The sequence below is a fragment of the Mchenga conophoros genome, linkage group LG3 (genome assembly GCF_057382185.1).
Source record: "Mchenga conophoros isolate Kocher_MC1m ecotype Shallow Benthic linkage group LG3, M_conophoros_male_GT1.1, whole genome shotgun sequence".
NCBI lineage: Eukaryota > Metazoa > Chordata > Actinopteri > Cichliformes > Cichlidae > Mchenga > Mchenga conophoros.
The window spans coordinates 65,793,574-65,811,307 of NC_140528.1; the positions used below are offsets into that span (position 1 = coordinate 65,793,574).

Here is a 17,734-nt window from a genome sequence, read left to right on the forward strand (position 1 = left end):
TCAATTTAAACTTTATTAGTAATTACCATAATCCTTTTTTTCATTTCTATGTAGAATGGTTAATCCACCAATGCGCAAAGTATTTGATAAGGATGATTATTTTACTAATGATTTCTTCTTCTTCTTTTTTTACAAAAAAGCAGAAAAATATTCACACCTTGCATTATTATTTTAAAAGACGTCACATTACAATCATTTGTTTGCGTTCCTCAACAGAAAATGTTTTTAGTGGTTGATTGTTGTTTATTGTATTTGTTATTAACTTAGAAACTGTTTGCGTGCAAAGCAACACAAAAAAGACGCACAAAACGCTTTCACAATTTTAAAGGCGTGTTATTAATACAAACAGTATTCTCGCAGATAACGAGATCAATACCTTGTTCATATGTTTTTGTTCATTGTTATTTCCTGGTTAAAACGAAACAACTAACGGGCAATCCCCGCCCCTCAGGCGAAGTTATAAACATCGTGACCACACCGTCACCTCACATAACCTTCAGACTGAGAACCTGAAAAGATCGCAGCCTCACTTCCTAAACAAAGCGATGTCTGCTGCTGTTGTACTGCCGGGGTGAACCTGCACATGAACCAGCTGCCAGATGCGACCCTGCGTGAGCTCAACCAGGTGTTGAAAACGCGCGTCAACCAAGGTAAATAAAATCTGAAAATAAATACATAAAAATGAAATTATCAGTACTCAGTTAATCTGTGTCCGGTGTTTTAAACCATTTTTAATCATTTTAAACTGGACACCTTTACTTTCAACAATAACCTCTGCTCAGTCTAATGCAGGGAACATGGTACAGTTATCTATGACATGTGTGGAGCTATATTTATTCTAAAGGCTGCAAAGTAAAGTCCCCTCTGTCCTGTGTTATATGTGTTTAGGATATACGAAGAATCATGGAGGAAAGTCACATGACCACGACTCTGCACCACTGTCCAAATGTGGAATCAAGTCCGGTTCAGCTGTGCAGATGGTGAGAAACGTTTATGATGGAGGGTCCATCATTATTTTAGCTTTCTTTACATTTTACAGCTCCTGTCACACCTGTGCTCAGCACTAATTTAAAACTACATGGAATAAATTATAATTCACGTATTTCAACTTAATATTTTGGTATAAAAACATGAACTGAGTTTCCTCACTCCATTTCAAAATGGTTGCACTTAGAGGACTCACTGAAAAGGTTTCTAAAATATTTGTGTTTGCTTTTTTATGATATGTGTTAAGTGCTGTTTAACAAAAGTACTAACCATCACCTCTCATAACCTTCAGATGGTGGTAGCCAAAACAATGTGTGAAATCTTCATTATCATGGCTAATGGTCAGAGATACCTGCTGCTCCTGTGCGCCATGCAGCTGCAAGTAATGATTGTGAGCATTTTCAAACAGAAAGTGAAGAAAATGCTCAACGAGAAAGGTAAGTAACCTGAGAAAACAAAAATATATACATTAAAATTGTCATTACCAGTGCTTAATAACTCTATATTCAAATGTCTTAAAAAATTTTCACTAAAAAATTTATAAAATGTTATGAAGTTATGTTATGTTATGAATAATGCAGGAAACGTAATATAATTATTTATGACATATTTGTAGCTATATTTAGTCTAGTCATCTCTTTCTGTGTCATGTGTGTTTAGGATGCACTGAGAAGGATTTCAAGCTGCACAGTGATGGCAAGCCACTGGACGACGACTCTGCACCAGTGACAAAATACGGAATCAAAACCGGCTCAGTTGTGCAGATGGTGATTGTGGTTCACGGAGGATGAAGGAGTCCATCATCAATTCATCTGATTACATCAAAGTTACAGGATTCACCGAACTATAAATACATGTAAAGAACAAAACGCATAATTCTAAATGAAGCTTGGCGTCTATGGTTTTCCTTCTCCTTTGTGCTTTCTTTGCATTTTACGCCTCTTGTCATACCTATACTCAGCACTAATTCAATATCATATGGAGTAAATAACGATTAATTGGGGTGCATTTTTTTTCCAAACAAGTTTCTGGGGCTTCTGTTCTCACAGCCAGAGCTGTGTGCCTGAGTATATTAGGAATATCTCCTCTCACTGACGTTACACACATCCCATATCTGAAACAAAGGATACAAACAATAATTAAGGAGCCTCCGATTATTATCATCACAGGAAGAAATCAGAATAAATGTAACTGTATATAGAGCAACCTCCAAAAAGTACATACTGAAAAAAGACCTATTTTATATTTGCTATTTATAATGTGCATGAATAAATACACATTACCAAATGTCATTGTTCTGCTCACATACCACTGATGTCTGCATGTTGAGTAGTTTACCGTTTTTAAGTCAATGACAACATTTGAAATAATTTTGAAATCAGGTTTAATATTTTTAATCTAAACTGAGCCAAAAAGCATCGTGATGTTCACGTGTTTCATATTTATTTAAACTTTTTGATTCCACCTTAACTTGATTATTGTACAACTTTAGCTGTTCCTGTAAATACTTCTAAATCAGAATTGGTGTAAGGTTTATATTGTTGATTGTCATTTATGCTTAGAAATTTTTACTCATATATGCTTAGAGTTTTATAATCGATTGCATAATAATAGAGGTTCGATCCGTAGTAGTCTGTAGAGACTGTGTGCTTTCCAGAGTGTTCTGGCATGCACACACATGACTTAAGGTCATGAGAGAGATCATACCTTCTCTTACTGATTTATACTATAGGAGGACACCTACTCTGTATCTGTTTTAGTATAAGTGCCTTTTGTTTAGATGAATTGCTGGACTTCCAGGCCAGCAGATTTTGGGGAGTCATTCACAGGATCACATCTTGATCACACACACACATATACCTACACAGCACACAGACAAGGTACTCTTTGTTCACATGTATATCTGTGTAAGACGTCATGCATATTCATGTAACCTCAATAAAGAGCAGTGTTACGGGGGAGCAGACGAGAGCACTGGTGTCAAGTGAAGGAACGGCGCTCGTCCAGTTCTCTCCCTCGTGCACGAGTAACACAAAGAGCTCTGGTAAATTGCGTCTTGCTTTTGCTGTTGTAATAGAATTGTTTCGTTCCAGCGAGGGGTTGTGTTAGACAGACCCATCAATTGGCACAATTGGACCACTTTATAAAAAATAAAGTATTATAAAATATTTCATTTTACACGATCATTTTCATTTGTCAATATGGGATCTCAGCAAAATGTTGCAGGAAGGAAGGAAAATCCACAGGCTCATATCAAATGAGGTTTTGCTGACTTGTTCAAATCCAGGGATCAGATTTGACAATGAATGTTATGTTTTAGATTTACACATACAAGTCTTTAATACTCAGTAAAATATTACAAGGTGCGACATTGGTTACGTGTGGATAAACCATGTAATGCTCCTCAGCTTTTACACAATATCATTTAACATTAACTCATGTTATTTATTTTAAATGTCTGAAGAGAAAGTGATAGTGAAACTACTTTAAACACAGGATTTCCCCTGGCTCTCTACAAACCACTGTCATGTGTATTTGATAGCCTTCATTCCAGCCCTAAAAAACGAGTGGAATTCCCAGCATTTATTATTAAATGAGTCTAAGAAAATTATGATAATATTTCTAAAGAAAGAGTATAACAACAACAATAATACCTCTCTATCTCAAGAGCTGAGCCCTCATCCTTCACAAAAAAACTCTGCTGCTTGTATCCACAGTCTAATTCTACAGTCACTTCCCACAGCTCGTGACCACGGGTGAGGGGAAGAACATACATCAACATGTAAATCACCAGCTTTACTTTTACGCTCAGCTTTCTTCACCACACCAAACCAGTAAAGCACTAAACTGCCTGTCAATCTCTTGCTCTGCTCCCCCATCACTTAAAGTCCTCCACTCAATATAGCAGCTCAACCCTGACTAGTGGTGCTGATGTGCACTCCACCCATTTCCAGCTGAGAACCATGGCCTCAGACTTGGAGGTGCTGATTCTCACACCAGCTTCTTCACATTTAGCTTATGTGAATTTAGAAGATCTTGCCCAGCAAGCAACAAGATGCTAAACTTTATAAGTCAAACTTTTACTGCCGTCACAGTGAAACCACATAATAAGACAAATTTAAAGGTTCAGTTTTCCCAGAATTATCTGTACTCTGTTTGTTTGGCTCCCACCTGTTATCCTTCTCAGGTTTGAGCAGTAAACACAGACACTGACCTCTGCACACACCAGGGAACGTCCCCAAAACTGTTTTGTTTATTTTGTTTTTGTCACTTTCAGTTTCTCTCCACCAGTTACAAGAAGTCATACGACTGCAGATCAGCACTTATATGATTTTGATTTATATAATAAAAGTGTTAGTGCTGCTGAGAGTCCAGGTTTATTTATTTATTTGATGATTTATGGGTTTTATCACTATATATTTTGTAAACTTGCACCTTGTAGTCAAAGTTGGTCTGACCAGTGACGCTGTGACGCATTATGACCTGGATCTATTATTTTATTTGGTGAGTTTGGGGGAATTATTGTGTTCCCTTTGCCACTGCAATGTTCTGAATGTCCATCAAACTGGATGTTAAAATTATTTAATCTGAATGTTTGTAAACTAGGACTGATGAGTCCACTCATAACCATCATTTGGCACGACAACCAGGATGTAAAGAAGCAAAAAACAAAACAAACATTGTTCTGGCTACATAACAAACGCTGATACGGGCAATTTTTAGTTGTTAGGTAGTTTACAGTTTTCAGCTAAATGATTGTGTTTGAAATTGAGGTGTTATGATGAGCATCATTTACATGTTTCAGCTTAAGTTTAACTGTTTTGTTTACAGATCATCAACATAGAAATAGAAAGAAAAAAGTCCCAAAACATTTTCACATAGTAGTCAGATAATTTATCCATTAAAAATTTGCATGCCGATCTTTGCCGATTTAAAATTTTAAGCATTTATTTAAACTCACTTAGGGAAACAACTTGCTTCAAATGTAGATCATTCTGGAGCTGATCCATTCCTTAGCGGTAAAGGACCTCATGCCGGCAACACAAGCACATAAGTTTAAAATGGTTAACTGATATGCGTATCACAGAATTTATCACGGATGCCTGAGATGAAAAGCTTGGGTTGACAACCTGGCAATAAGTCTAAAGGGCTCGGGCTATTTTCCAAAGATCAAGATCAGCAAACCTGGTGCAAAAAGTAGCACCACCTATGTCAGGGAGAGGTTGAAGCAGGTGTGGACAACCATTGCGAGAGTAGAGCAGTGGGATTCTGGAAGCAAAGATGATTGATGTTTTATTTTATTTTATTTAGCCTAGTAAACCTTTATGTCCGGGGAAAAAGCGAGACACCTTTGCTCCTTGGAACATTACATATCAGAGCTTGGATGTTAAATAGAGATAGAAATTCTTCTGTAAAATGTTTACCTCAGTGCAATACATGCTGTGACTTACATGTCAATACGTTAACAATGATTTTACATCATTTAAAAAGAGTAAAAAATATACTGATATCCCTGGATTCACACTGAAACTTGGAATTTAAGTTAACCTTCAAACAGCTAAACTTTAATCAGATTAAGAGTTAAATATTTTATATTGTATAAATGAAGAACAGAATGAAAACAGGTTTTCCTGCATTCCCCAACTAAACAGCACAAAGTGATGAAGCCTTCTCTTCCTGAGACTGTATGACTAACCTAACAATAATAATAATTAAAAATCTGCATTTTAACTCAGTCACTGTATTAATTTAACTTTCAAATCAACATTTCATTTGGACCATATTTTTTTTTAACAATGTATAGTACAAAAAATCACATTTTACATGACAGTGTTCATTTTACACTAAGGAAAAAAAAGGCAGAAAACAATCTACAGGCTTGTATTAAATATGATGTTGCAAGCTTTTCTTCCTCAGAGACACATTTTTATTTTTAATTTCGAAAATGAAACAATTAACTTAAATATGCTGAATGTTTTACACAATGACTTTAATTAAACATAACAAGGTTTTATTAAAAGACACATTTGCTCGAAACAGTTGAGGAAATAAGAGCATTGACACTGATTAAACAAAACAAGATTTTCCTACACAAAACATTTGTTCTAAACAGATTTAATATCACGTAGTTTGCAAAACAAACAAAATGTGTGATAAGGAGACGACATGTGTTATATATGTAAGTAACCAGAGGACAGGATGTGCACACAGAATGTTTAACCTTATTCTAAGTTTATGAATGAATGGCATTTATCAGATTTATCATTACAGTTCAGACATGACACAGCTGCAAAGATCATATTTGGTAATACATTTCTCACTACCATCTTTTTTTCTTTTTTTTTAATGCGATGACATTTAAAGCAGAGAATTAAAAAACACAGCATGGTACATTGATTTAGAAAAGACACTCTTAATTTAAAGAAAGTGAAACTTAACAGCCTCGTGTCTTTCCCATTATTTCTTCTGCCAGACAGGTATAGAGGTCTGTCTGGGGGCAAGAATACACCTGGTTATCAAACATGTACTGGAGCTCTTCAGACATACAAAACAAAATGACACATTGCATCGAGGGCAGTGAACCGATTTACAATACATCTTGCTGTGCTCCAACAGTAACCCACAGGTGGGACAGGCACGAACAGAGGGACACTCCTTCACTGAACCAAAGGTGATAGTTGGGCATTTATTTAGTGTCTCTAATGACTGGTTGCAGCAGCCACGATTTCCACAGCGGTCCTTCCGAGGCCGTGCACCCTTCCACTCCCTCAAACACTGCCAGCAGAATTCAAACGGCCGTCCTTTTACTGCTGTGCACACTTTACAGAGGACATTCAAATCTGATCCATTCTCTCTCGTCACAGTGGATCTGCAGCCAGGACACTACATGGAGACAGAGGTGGGACAATATGTAATACATGATGAAATGTCTAACAATTCTCCATTTACATGAAATATATATGTTAATGAATCACTTACCATCTTAGTCGTATGTGTCTGCCTGGCAGCGTTGAACGCCATGGTTCTTCTAAAATATGCATTTTCTTGAGGCGTCAGCAGAGCCATTTTACAAACCTCTGCAAAAGTCCACTCGACGTTACAACCAGACGCACCACACACAAACCTGCTTTCACCCTTTATTGAAATATAGAAAGGTGCGTTATTTATACAGTTCAGGGGTTGAAAACAAACGAGAGAACAATCTCAGGAATTGCAGTTAATATCTTTAGGTTAATCTTTGATTAATAAAACTATAAACACTATGTTGTGTGAGGGTTACTGCATATTATCAACAAATGAAATAGTATCGTTCCAATCCAATCCACAGGAAAATAATACTAATAATGATGATATATTGGGCGTTGTTTTCTTGATTTATTCACGTGCGTGTAGCATTAAAAACATTAACTTCTGTAATTTCAAGACACAGGCAAAACTATTCTGCCCTGTTTAAAATCTGAATTCTGCCACTGTGTCTGATGTTGTCTGTTATTTATTTATTTTAATGAAGCTGACCCTTAATCACCTACCTGGTTCAACAACCTGCGACACCAGTTGGTGAGAGAGGTCGGGGTCACAGCGTGACCACAGGACATCTGAGCTCTGAGAGATTTGAAGCCTTCATACAAAACTGAGAACAATCACACACAAGCAAAAAAAATCAATGTCACAAGCGAATAAATGCTAATGCGTTTTGTTTAACCTAGGCTAATGTGAGCACAGGTAAAATTATTGTATTTAATTATTGTCATTATTTCTATATTAAAGTTGAATCTGTTCGATGTCACTTCGAAAAGTGCCCACGTGACACTTACAGTCCAAATCATCCTCTCCATCGACAAATCTAAGTGTTTTGTCATGAGGGTCGTAACACTTCTCCTGTTTTGTTGGCACGCTTGGGGGCGTCACACTGCGAAACAACAACAAACAGATCAGAATGAACACTTCCGGTTTCACTTCAAAAAAGAGAGTGTGTGAGCTGCAGTGTTGCGCAGTTTTTGATACTTGCACACAGCTCGCGTTTCTTCTTAACATAAAGTTTTTGATCAGCGGCTTCGTGTTTCAGCATCACTGTGATGTCAGACTGTGACACTGAATTATGGCATCGCGCAGTTTACAACCGTAACGAAAAGTCAGAGCATAAAAATCGTTAGCAGTGAAATCGGAGCAGCAGATGTAACCTGAGTTGTTACCTGTGCAGCAGCAAAGGCGGGGGCAAGTACATCGGCGCTCTGTCTGCGGGACACACTGGATACAAGTAATAGACATCTGGCACGTTGATGAACGGAGCAACACCCGAATCTTGGTGAGGTGAACACAAAGGTGTGGTCCGGTTGAACATCTGGCTTGGCTTTTATTGTCACTGCGCACTATCTGTTCACGGGAGTATATCCAGCGGTCGACTAAGAATCGTGTTGTTCTGCGGTGAATATGAGCAGCGATACTCCCTCCTCCCTCCCTCCCATCTCTTTCTCTCTCCCACTGTGTGTGTGTGTGTGTGTGTGTGTGTTTTCTGGGCCGCACCTCTGTAGTTGGTAAAATTCGAGTTTAGCCTTGCCTGCTGGTTTTTACGACGAGTCCTGATTTTATTAAAAATCTTTTTTTTTCTTCATTATTTAATTTCATTCATTAGTGTTCATTTTGAGAACTAATTCTAAGTTTCGAGATTGAACTCGAAATAGTTGAAAATCAAAAATGAAAAAAGTCGAAATACCTTTTTTGATTTATTTTTTAATCGTTTCGAGTCAAACCACCTCCTCAGTGCTGCTACATATCCTACAGCATGCCTGGTGTAGATGAGTTAGTTAGACAACTTAATCAGCTCTCTTTTTGTGTCTTGTGTTACAACATACACTCTCTTTACTGCACGAGCGTGCAGACAATACAAGAAGTAAGAAATAGCACAATATATGCTATATATACATACATATAAGTCACTTACTGATAAATATCTGACTAACAAAGAAAGAAATAAGAGTATGTGCAAAAAGGGTGTGGCTATTACAGTATGCAGTGTGTTAGGTGGATGAGGTGTACAGGGAGATGGCCACAGGCAGGAATCCAACTTCCTTACACCAGCACCAGCTGTTGGAAATACCCAGGAGTCTTTATAATTCCACTTTGGCCTGGTAGGCTTTTACCTCCTCACCAGAGAAGGTAAACAAAGATGACTCTGTTTAACCTTATATCTGGTTGCCATGCAATGTAAATAGATCTTCCCTCCCCCTGGTTGTGTTACACCAGAGCCATAAATTTAAAGAAATGGAAATGCTAAGATGTTGGATGCATTAGTGTAGATTCAGTAGGTTCAGTGATCTACTGAATCCTTTCAGTAGCATGATAGCACTGTGATTTGGTTTGATCCTTAATTGTTATTGTGTGTTCTTATTTGAATGTCTAGACAAAATCACACATCCATCCATTCACCTCATTGCCATAATAAACCTTTAAGAATAGCTTTCTGGATCTTGTCTTTAAATATGCACACAATATGCACCTTCCTCCTTGCTTGGGCAATGGCTCTAAAAGCAGTCTTGTCACAGACAAACAGAATAACATGGTATTGAGGTGAAAAGGAACACGATTTGTCCCGTACTTCAGCTAGAATAGAAAAAAAAGACAAAGCTGGAGTTATTCTGTGTTTTTATGCTGCACAGCTGCCTCTTCTTCGCTCATCCTCTCCCCTCCCTCTTCTGTTGCTACTTCAATCATGAAACTGATCAATGATCAGCTGATCGGCTTTTCTCTCTTGTTTGTTTATCGCCCACTTTGCACCAGAAAGAGGAAACCAGCAGATTTCACGCTGAACAACAACAGCATGTTTAAGCTTGATCAGTTGTTGTTATAATTTATTTAATATTACTTTCTAGGACCAGCTGATGTTTGCTGGAGCCACAGCTGTAAAGCTGCTGGTCATGATGTTGGTTTGGTTATCTGGTGAGAGGGAAACATGAAGATGAAACCAGGAGATGTCCTTACTGAATCATCAGAGCTGAACAGGTGATGGACAAACAGGTTTACCTTTTAGGTGACATGAATGAGTTGAAGTTATGAACTGTTTCTGAGAGACAAATAACACCAGGATCCTTTTCTAAGTAGCTGACAGCTGGTAACTGTGCAGGGGCGGGTCTAGCAAAGTTATGCCAGGGGGCCAGGTAGGGCATTAACAGGGAAGGGGGACAAAAATAAATACTTTTCTTCCTTATTCTCATTTAAAATGTCTCGCTTTTAATAAATAATTATCTAAATCTTTCAACCAAAGTGGTCATCTGATGTAAAATGTATAGAAGGCATTCATTTATACCAACAAGATAGTGTACATCACTGTCACAACAGCGTTTGTTTTCATTCAAAGGCTCTATGGCTTTTCCTATAATACCTGGTCTCTAGTCAAAATGCCCGGGCTGATTTTTTGTCCCAGTCCAGCCCTGGGTTTGTCCGTTCAGCTGATGTAAACTATCCACCCTACAGTGTAAACATAATGTGTGGCAAAAGTAAACCATGCGATTTCTTATAACTCGATTTAAAACGATAGTGAAACTAAATTAGATGTGGAACTTCCCTAACAGTCCAAACGCATCTGTTGGTGTGGCTTTTTGATAAAGTCACCATTGTAGGCTCATATAAGCTGCTGCTGCTAGTCTTTGTGAACAGCTATTTGGGACAACCCACCTAAAAGGAAAAAGCCATCTCAATTATAAATTCAGCCCACGCCCATTCTGACTTTAACATAACCTGAAGCAGCTCGTACCGCTCACACACGATCCAGACAAACAAAATGTGCAAGTTTAGCTTGTCTGTTCTCTCACCTGCAGGGGAGATGAGGATTCTTAAGTTAAACCCCTCCAAGAAGCAGCGGAAGACGGTCAGTGACCTGAAGAAAGGAGCGCTGAAGCTGTTTCCCAAGAAAGGTAAGCCTAAACCCCAAAACAGATCAAAGAGAAAAATTACTTCTTGAGTGATCACATGGCTCTGTTGTAAGCCTACATTCAAATGTTTTTGCCTATTTTATGAATCTTTTAAATTATATATTTAAAAAAAAAACTACATGAAGTGTTTAATTTTATTGGTAATAATAATATAGTTAAGAACGATTTAGTTTGGCGTCATTGTTATGTGAGGTATTTGTGTAGCACAATAATGCAACACACCAACTTCAACCACACATTCAAGTGGACATCTCAGTCTGAGTAAACATGTGAGCTCAAGCCAGCTCAGACAGGCTGTGTTAACAGATATGACCACAATTACAAACACGTTTCCTGTGTACTGTGTTGCTGTTTCAGTAAGTCGCACAAACTGTGTTGTTGAGGTTTTGTTTTTTACAGTTGAATTAAATGTTTTTCACACTTAGTTTAGTTTTAGTTGAGCAGTGGCCACAATCATGTGCTGTCTGAGTGCAACTTAAAAATAACAACCTTCAGTCGTGTTCAGGGAACATGATATAATTATTTGTAACATCTTTATATACTTAGTGAGGTTCGTCTCTCTCCTGCGTTGTGTGTGTAGGATATCTTCTGGGTGAAGTCCGGCTGGTTGTCGCAGGGAAACCGCTGGATGATGAATCTGCAACTCTGTCTGAATATAGGATCAAACCCTCGTCTGTGGTGCAGATGGTGGCGAAGGTCCACGGTGGCTGATCATCACTGATGCACTCAACTGCATCCACAAGACTCACAGCAGGACTGAAATATGAGACACCAAAGGACAAAATCCATCATCTTTGGCTCTTTCAAGACTTGTCCCATACCTGCTTAGAGTTCAGCACTAATTAATTATGATGAGCTGTAAATGATGAATAATTAGGATGTAATAATGTATTTTGTGTTTATTTCCCTGCTAAGCTGTGTAACTTCCTATTTGTTGGTATATCAAAAATAACTATGAATGTATATCATTTGAGATATTTTTCCATCTTATTCAATAATAAAAGATTTTTTCTTTTTTTACAGTCTGTGTTCTGAAAACTAATCTCAATAGTCCATGTATACTACAGATTCCACACTGCTACACGCAGGCATTAAAAATCTGTTTGTTTCTAATAGGCACCACCTATCACTGCTCTAATTCACATACCTGATATACAGAGTAATATGAAGAAGAGCTGGCTGGTAGCTAAAGGTGAAAATGCAAACCGTGGGGTTATTCTGTCTGCTTGGGATCGGAACAGCATCCAGCTACAGCTCAGGACCGCTTCCTCATCAGTCTCTGCCATGACACCCAGCCACAGTTTCCTTTTGGACTGTTGGGTGCTGCCTTTAGATTGCAGTTGCTGTTAGGCAATATTATTACCACACCAGTTTCTGCTGGTGGCTTATGCAGTATAGCAGTTCATGTACTAATCAGAAGGCTGGTGGTTCAACCCAAAGCAGACATAAATTTCCACTATTACCTACAGTGCATAAAATGAAGCTTTTGAGGCCTCACGGTCCTCTGATGTGAACATAAATGAAATCTGTGGGAGGATCTTAAACATGTTGATCTGTCTTTAACTGGGCAGACCTCATATCATAGTAAAGCCATTTTTTACCTGCACAAATATATATTTTTGCCACTTTGCTGTTGTTTTGATTCTGTTGTCTTCAACACACTTCTCAATATGGCTTGGGTTTTCCCCTCGCGGCACCCTGACATTTGTTGCCTTTGTTTCCTTGATTGCGGCATCTACGTTGAATCCTTTTTCATTACTCAGCTCGTGCCGCACTCAGCTTTGTCATTCTGTGACTCTCTTTCTTCACTGCAGTCCCAAAACAACCCTTCTCTCTGCTGTAGCAGATTCTCAGTCCCTCTCTTTCAGCTGTCCTTTCAGTTTTCTCTGAATTATCACCATTCACCTCGTATCCTTCTCAGGTTTAGAATGAGCAGTAAACACAGAAGCTGTTGTCTGCACACACCAGGAAATGCCCTAGATTGTTTTTTATTTATTCGTTATCACTTTCGGTTTCTCTCCACCAGCTACGAAAACTCATGCAACTGCAGATTAGCAGCCAGGATTATTTTGTACATTTTATTTTATGTAATCAGTGTTAGTTCTGCAGCGAGTCCAGGTTTAATATCTTATTTTGTGCATTTATGGGTTTTATCACTCTACTTTTGGAACCTTGCACCATGTAGCCAAAGTTGTGGAAAGTACCCGATCTACCAATCAGCTTCACTGGGCTGGCTTATAAACTGGATTTATTGTCTTGTTTGGAGAGATTGAAATGGTTATTGTGTTACTTTTGCCATTGTGGTGTTATGAATGTGTATCAAACTGGATAAAAAAATGATATGATAATAAGATTACTGATGAATCCACTCATACCTATCATTTGGCAAGACAACCAGGATGTGAAACAGCAAAAAAACCAAACCAAACATTGTTCTGGTTACATAACACACATTGGTGCGGGTGTATTAGGTAGTTTCCAGTTTTCATCTCAATGACAGCATCATGCCTGATAAAGTGATTCAACTCGAAACTGAGCTAGCAGGCATTATGATGAGCGTTATTTATATGTTTGAAAGTTATTTTAATTTTCTGGTTTACGCGTCATCTTCAGTTCCATATTTAAATCTTAGTGCATATTTTCTGTAATATCCTTGATTCTGCTGAAATGTTCTTCTTTGTGCCACTTAACCAGCATTTAGGATAAAGGTGGATCTGTGGGGAATTTTATCCGCAACCTATTCATGCCGGGAAAACAAGGCTTTAATTATGGCTTTAAATAACTGAAACTAAGTAAAATATACTATCTCATTAAACTGGAATTAAACTGAAATGAAGGAATGCATACATAAAGTATATGCAGGTTCAACCATATTTCAGATTTATGAATAAATGAAAAGTTTCAGACTTGTTATGGTCCTTGTGACTTAAACTAAAAGCAGTATAGGCAAAAAAAAATCACATGTGACAGCAAAATATCTCACCAACAAAAGCCAATAATGATTACATATGCCAAATCTGACCTCATGTTATAACCAGAGAAGGACATGAAACACAGTATGGGAAATTACGTTACACGCAAAGAAAACAAAGCTCCAGCAGGCTGTTGTCTTTTTCCATCATTTCTTCTGCCTAACAGGTATAGAGGTCTGTTTGGCGGCCCACACACTGGAGCATTGTGCAGATATTTGACTTGTTGTCACGCATTCAGTCTTCAGGCACACAAAACAAAACTTCACCTTACATTGAGGACAAACAAAGAGATTTGCAATGTGTCTGGCTGTGTCCCAACACTAAGCCACAGGTGAGTAAGGCATGGATGGAGGGACATGGACTCCCTTCACAGACTCAAAGGCAGTACTTTTAGAGCAGGGGTGCCCAATCCCGGTCCTCGAGAGCTACCGTCCTGCAGCTTTTAGATGCATCCTTGTTCCCACACACCTGAATCAAGTGAATGGCTTGTTATCAGGCCTTTGCCAAACATGATGGCATGCTGAAGAGATCAAACCATTTGATTCAGCTGTGTTGGAGTAGGGATGCATCTAAAAGCTGCAGGATAGTAGCTCTCGAGGACCGGGATTGGGCACCCCTGTTTTAGAGACTGACTGCAGCAAAGAGGTCGTGGATGCTTCCCTCAGATAATTCCAGCAGAATTCTGTATCATTTCTTAACGTATCATCTAATGAAACTGAATATTTATTTGCATGTTTCAGAACTGCATTGCAAGAATGTTAGTACGATGCCTCATACATAGAGGTCCGTGGTTTTAATCCACCAGTCTGGAGTTTTTATGTTCTCCCTGCTACTCAAAAATCTGGCTTCCTTCCAGAGTCCACTGACATGCATGACTGTAAATGGGTTTTATGTGTGCCCTGGCCTGTCCAACCTTAATGAGAAACACATGGGTAACAGTATGACCAGGGACAAAAAGAAAGATTAAACAATAATAAATTTAAAATTTAAAAATTTTGTTCAGTTACATTCATATTTAAGAATGAAAAGCTCCATAGTTCAGCCATCTGTTCCCTTCCACTTATTCAATTCAGGGTCCCCAGCAAAACTGGAGTGAAACGCAGGATAGACATAAACAAAGCACCAGCCTGTCGCAGGCCAGCCTGAAGGTGGATTCGGACCAGGACGTTCTTACAACACACCACCATCTCTCTGTATAAACAACTGTACATTTTCTATTGTATTGTGGTGAGCATTTGTTACAAAGGGCCTTTCAGCATTTTAAAAGACGTGACTGAGAGATGAGGGTAGAGGATGCGCTCTCTGGTGCGCAGTTTCCTATCGTTAGAAAACCTCCATCCTCCAAAATATTAAAACAATAACCAGGCAGTCCGATCTAATATGCACATCAACAATGTAGTTATTAGACCACATCGTGCTTTACCTGAGCAGCAGAGCTGTGACTGATCCACTTACGATGTGGACATTATCACAGCGAGACTCGAGTAGCAGTTGTTGAAATGACGTGAACAGCGGTGAACTGAGAAGACTTGTGTGGGCTGGAGTCTATTTACTGAAGCAGTGGAGTACCATATCTTCAAATGCCTGGAAATAAGATTATTATAGGCTACCAAACGCAGCGACAGATACAACATTAAAGGATGTGCAGACGTGATATATGGATAAATAAAATCCTGTAAGCGACACTAAGCCCGCTGCTTCAAAGCGAATGTCTGATCGATTGGCAGAAAAACTGCTGACCACACGGTGAAGGTGAATAATCACGTGATTTCTTCTAAATCAAAGACGAGAAACGCCAGACTCCCCTGACACACCGACACTTCATTACTTATCTGATAGCTTCACTACTATCGGCAGAACTGCGCAACTGCAACATCTGCGCAATTACCGTTTTATAATTCTGAAACGATATTATGATATTGAGATATAAGTGATAGAAAAAGCAGATTTACAGACTGTTTTTAATAAAATGGTTTAACACGAACAAGATAAAGAACAGTTTACTTGTGTAACTCATGTCCACACATGACCCGCAGACTCATTTAAAGACTAACGCAAAGCTCTTGGTTTAGGTTTGCTTTGTAAATCATAAGGAGACCATATGCAGTGTTTTAGATTAAAGTCACTGTGATTCACAGGAGATAATATTGAATTAACCTGTGCAGTGATTCCAAAGAGTCGGTCAACTCGATATGAGTCCAATTCAAATACAACAACAACTTTCACTCTTATATTTCTGTTACTCCCTCACACTGTAATCGATTAGTTGTAGGCCGATTTAGTTGGATTAAGTGTCAATAACATCCACATTATTTTATTCTCATAAATAAACAAATAAATAAATGGCATGTTTACATTACTGTTTCCTTCTTAAAGCGAAACAACCCATTTCAGACGCATGTTTCCGGGTCTGCTGTATAAAAATTTAGCGTAACTGCGCATAACATTCAGACGGAGACAGTGAAAGGAGCTCGCAGCTTCCCCCACACGATGTGTCGATATGATGTCGCTGTTGTCTCGCCTTCAGGCGGGATGAAAACAGTCAGCGTGTACTCCAAACAGCTGCCCGTCCAACAACCGACGGTGGGCCAGCTGAGGAAGGAAGCGCTCAAAGCGTTTTCCACAGGTAGGCGAACCTAAAACAAGATTTGAAAAAATAAAAATAAACACTGTAGCAATCTGTTACACAACAAAACAATACATTTAAATCATGCTGCGTATTTTTTGTGATTTGTGAAATGTGATTTGTATGTTTAAAATTATTTTTAGAATTACGATCAGTTCAGTTGTCAGTTGTTGAAACATTATAAACGTGGAACTGACGAAGCTGGTCCACAACCTGGAGACTGTCCGGAAGCATAGACAGTGAAAGTGTTACTAACTGAACTGCTGTTCTCTGCGATGCGGCTTTAACAGAGGCATTTAAATAAGTCCAGTATTTTAATGCCCGCGTTAAAACCTTTAATGCGGATACATGTAGCCTGTTTATTTATTCTAAGGCTTGCGGAGTAACTTTCTGTTTTCCTTGTGTTCCATGTGTAGAGAAATATTTGGGTGAAATCCGTCTGGTCGTTGAAGGAAACCCACTGGACGACGACTCTGCGTCGTTGTCAGACTGTAAAATCAAGCCCAACTCTGTTGTGCAGATGGTGACCAAGGTTCACGGAGGCTGACTGAGCTCCATCGTCGAGCTCCAACCGTTTAATACAGACCAAGGACAAAAATGCTTTTGTACGCTGTTAAACCTGTGCAGTTATTTCGAGCTGTTTCTCAGGGTGTAAACAATTCATTAGCTACTTTTTTCTTTTTTCTCTTTTTCTTTTATTTTTGTTGATAAATTGTGTGGGACACCAATAACAAATGTAAGGGTGCACACACCGGGGAAATTAAATGCTCCACCTCATGGGCTTCTGTGCTCAGAGCCAAAGATTATAAATAATAAATCAATCATGTGGCAATATTATTAGCCACATGATAACCACCAAGAAATGAGAAAATGTAAAGGCACACAGAACAACCTCAAGAGAGTAAATCATGTACTGATTTTTATCATTTGTGCTTTTGTGATGTAAATAAAAACAAACATATACCACTGTACTTGTCATGGACTGGATTGCACTTTTAGATTAGTTAGTTGCAAGTTACGCAAGAAATAAAATTCTGATTTGCTTTGTAGCCTATTACTTCAGACTGTCAGAGAGTCAGAGTCAGACTGTCATGTATATTATGTAAAATGATACATAAAAGCCTGATACTCATGATAAAGGCCCGTCATGTACAGTGATTTGTATTTGAGACATTTAAGGACTTTTCGCCCAATTTCCACCAAATGGAAATTATATGTAA

At 38.5% G+C, this 17,734-nt stretch overlaps 2 protein-coding genes and 1 long non-coding RNA gene across 3 annotated transcripts; 2 read left to right on the top strand and 1 right to left on the bottom strand.

Moving 5' to 3' along the window:
• The first annotated feature begins 430 nt into the window (after positions 1 to 430).
• Positions 431 to 17,482, top strand: LOC146580165 (uncharacterized). The gene is made up of 7 exons (XM_085268045.1): positions 431 to 650; positions 889 to 980; positions 1,280 to 1,424; positions 1,648 to 1,754; positions 5,157 to 5,248; positions 16,318 to 16,514; positions 16,931 to 17,482. Exons 1-7 carry the CDS (start codon positions 584 to 586, stop codon positions 17,059 to 17,061), a joined length of 831 nt encoding a protein of 276 aa, XP_085124171.1. The 5' UTR covers positions 431 to 583; the 3' UTR covers positions 17,062 to 17,482.
• On the bottom strand, positions 5,309 to 8,341 carry LOC146580166 (uncharacterized). The gene is made up of 5 exons (XM_085266780.1): positions 8,181 to 8,341; positions 7,803 to 7,897; positions 7,518 to 7,618; positions 6,967 to 7,122; positions 5,309 to 6,870 (listed from the first exon to the last, which is right to left on the bottom strand). The coding sequence occupies exons 1-5, from the start codon at positions 8,327 to 8,329 to the stop codon at positions 6,445 to 6,447; spliced, it is 927 nt and encodes a 308-aa protein (XP_085122906.1). The 5' UTR covers positions 8,330 to 8,341; the 3' UTR covers positions 5,309 to 6,444.
• On the top strand, positions 9,994 to 11,934 carry LOC146580167 (uncharacterized). The gene is made up of 2 exons (XR_014891219.1): positions 9,994 to 10,898; positions 11,497 to 11,934. It is a non-coding gene; the product is annotated as an uncharacterized LOC146580167 (long non-coding RNA).
• Positions 17,483 to 17,734: the final 252 nt, after the last annotated feature.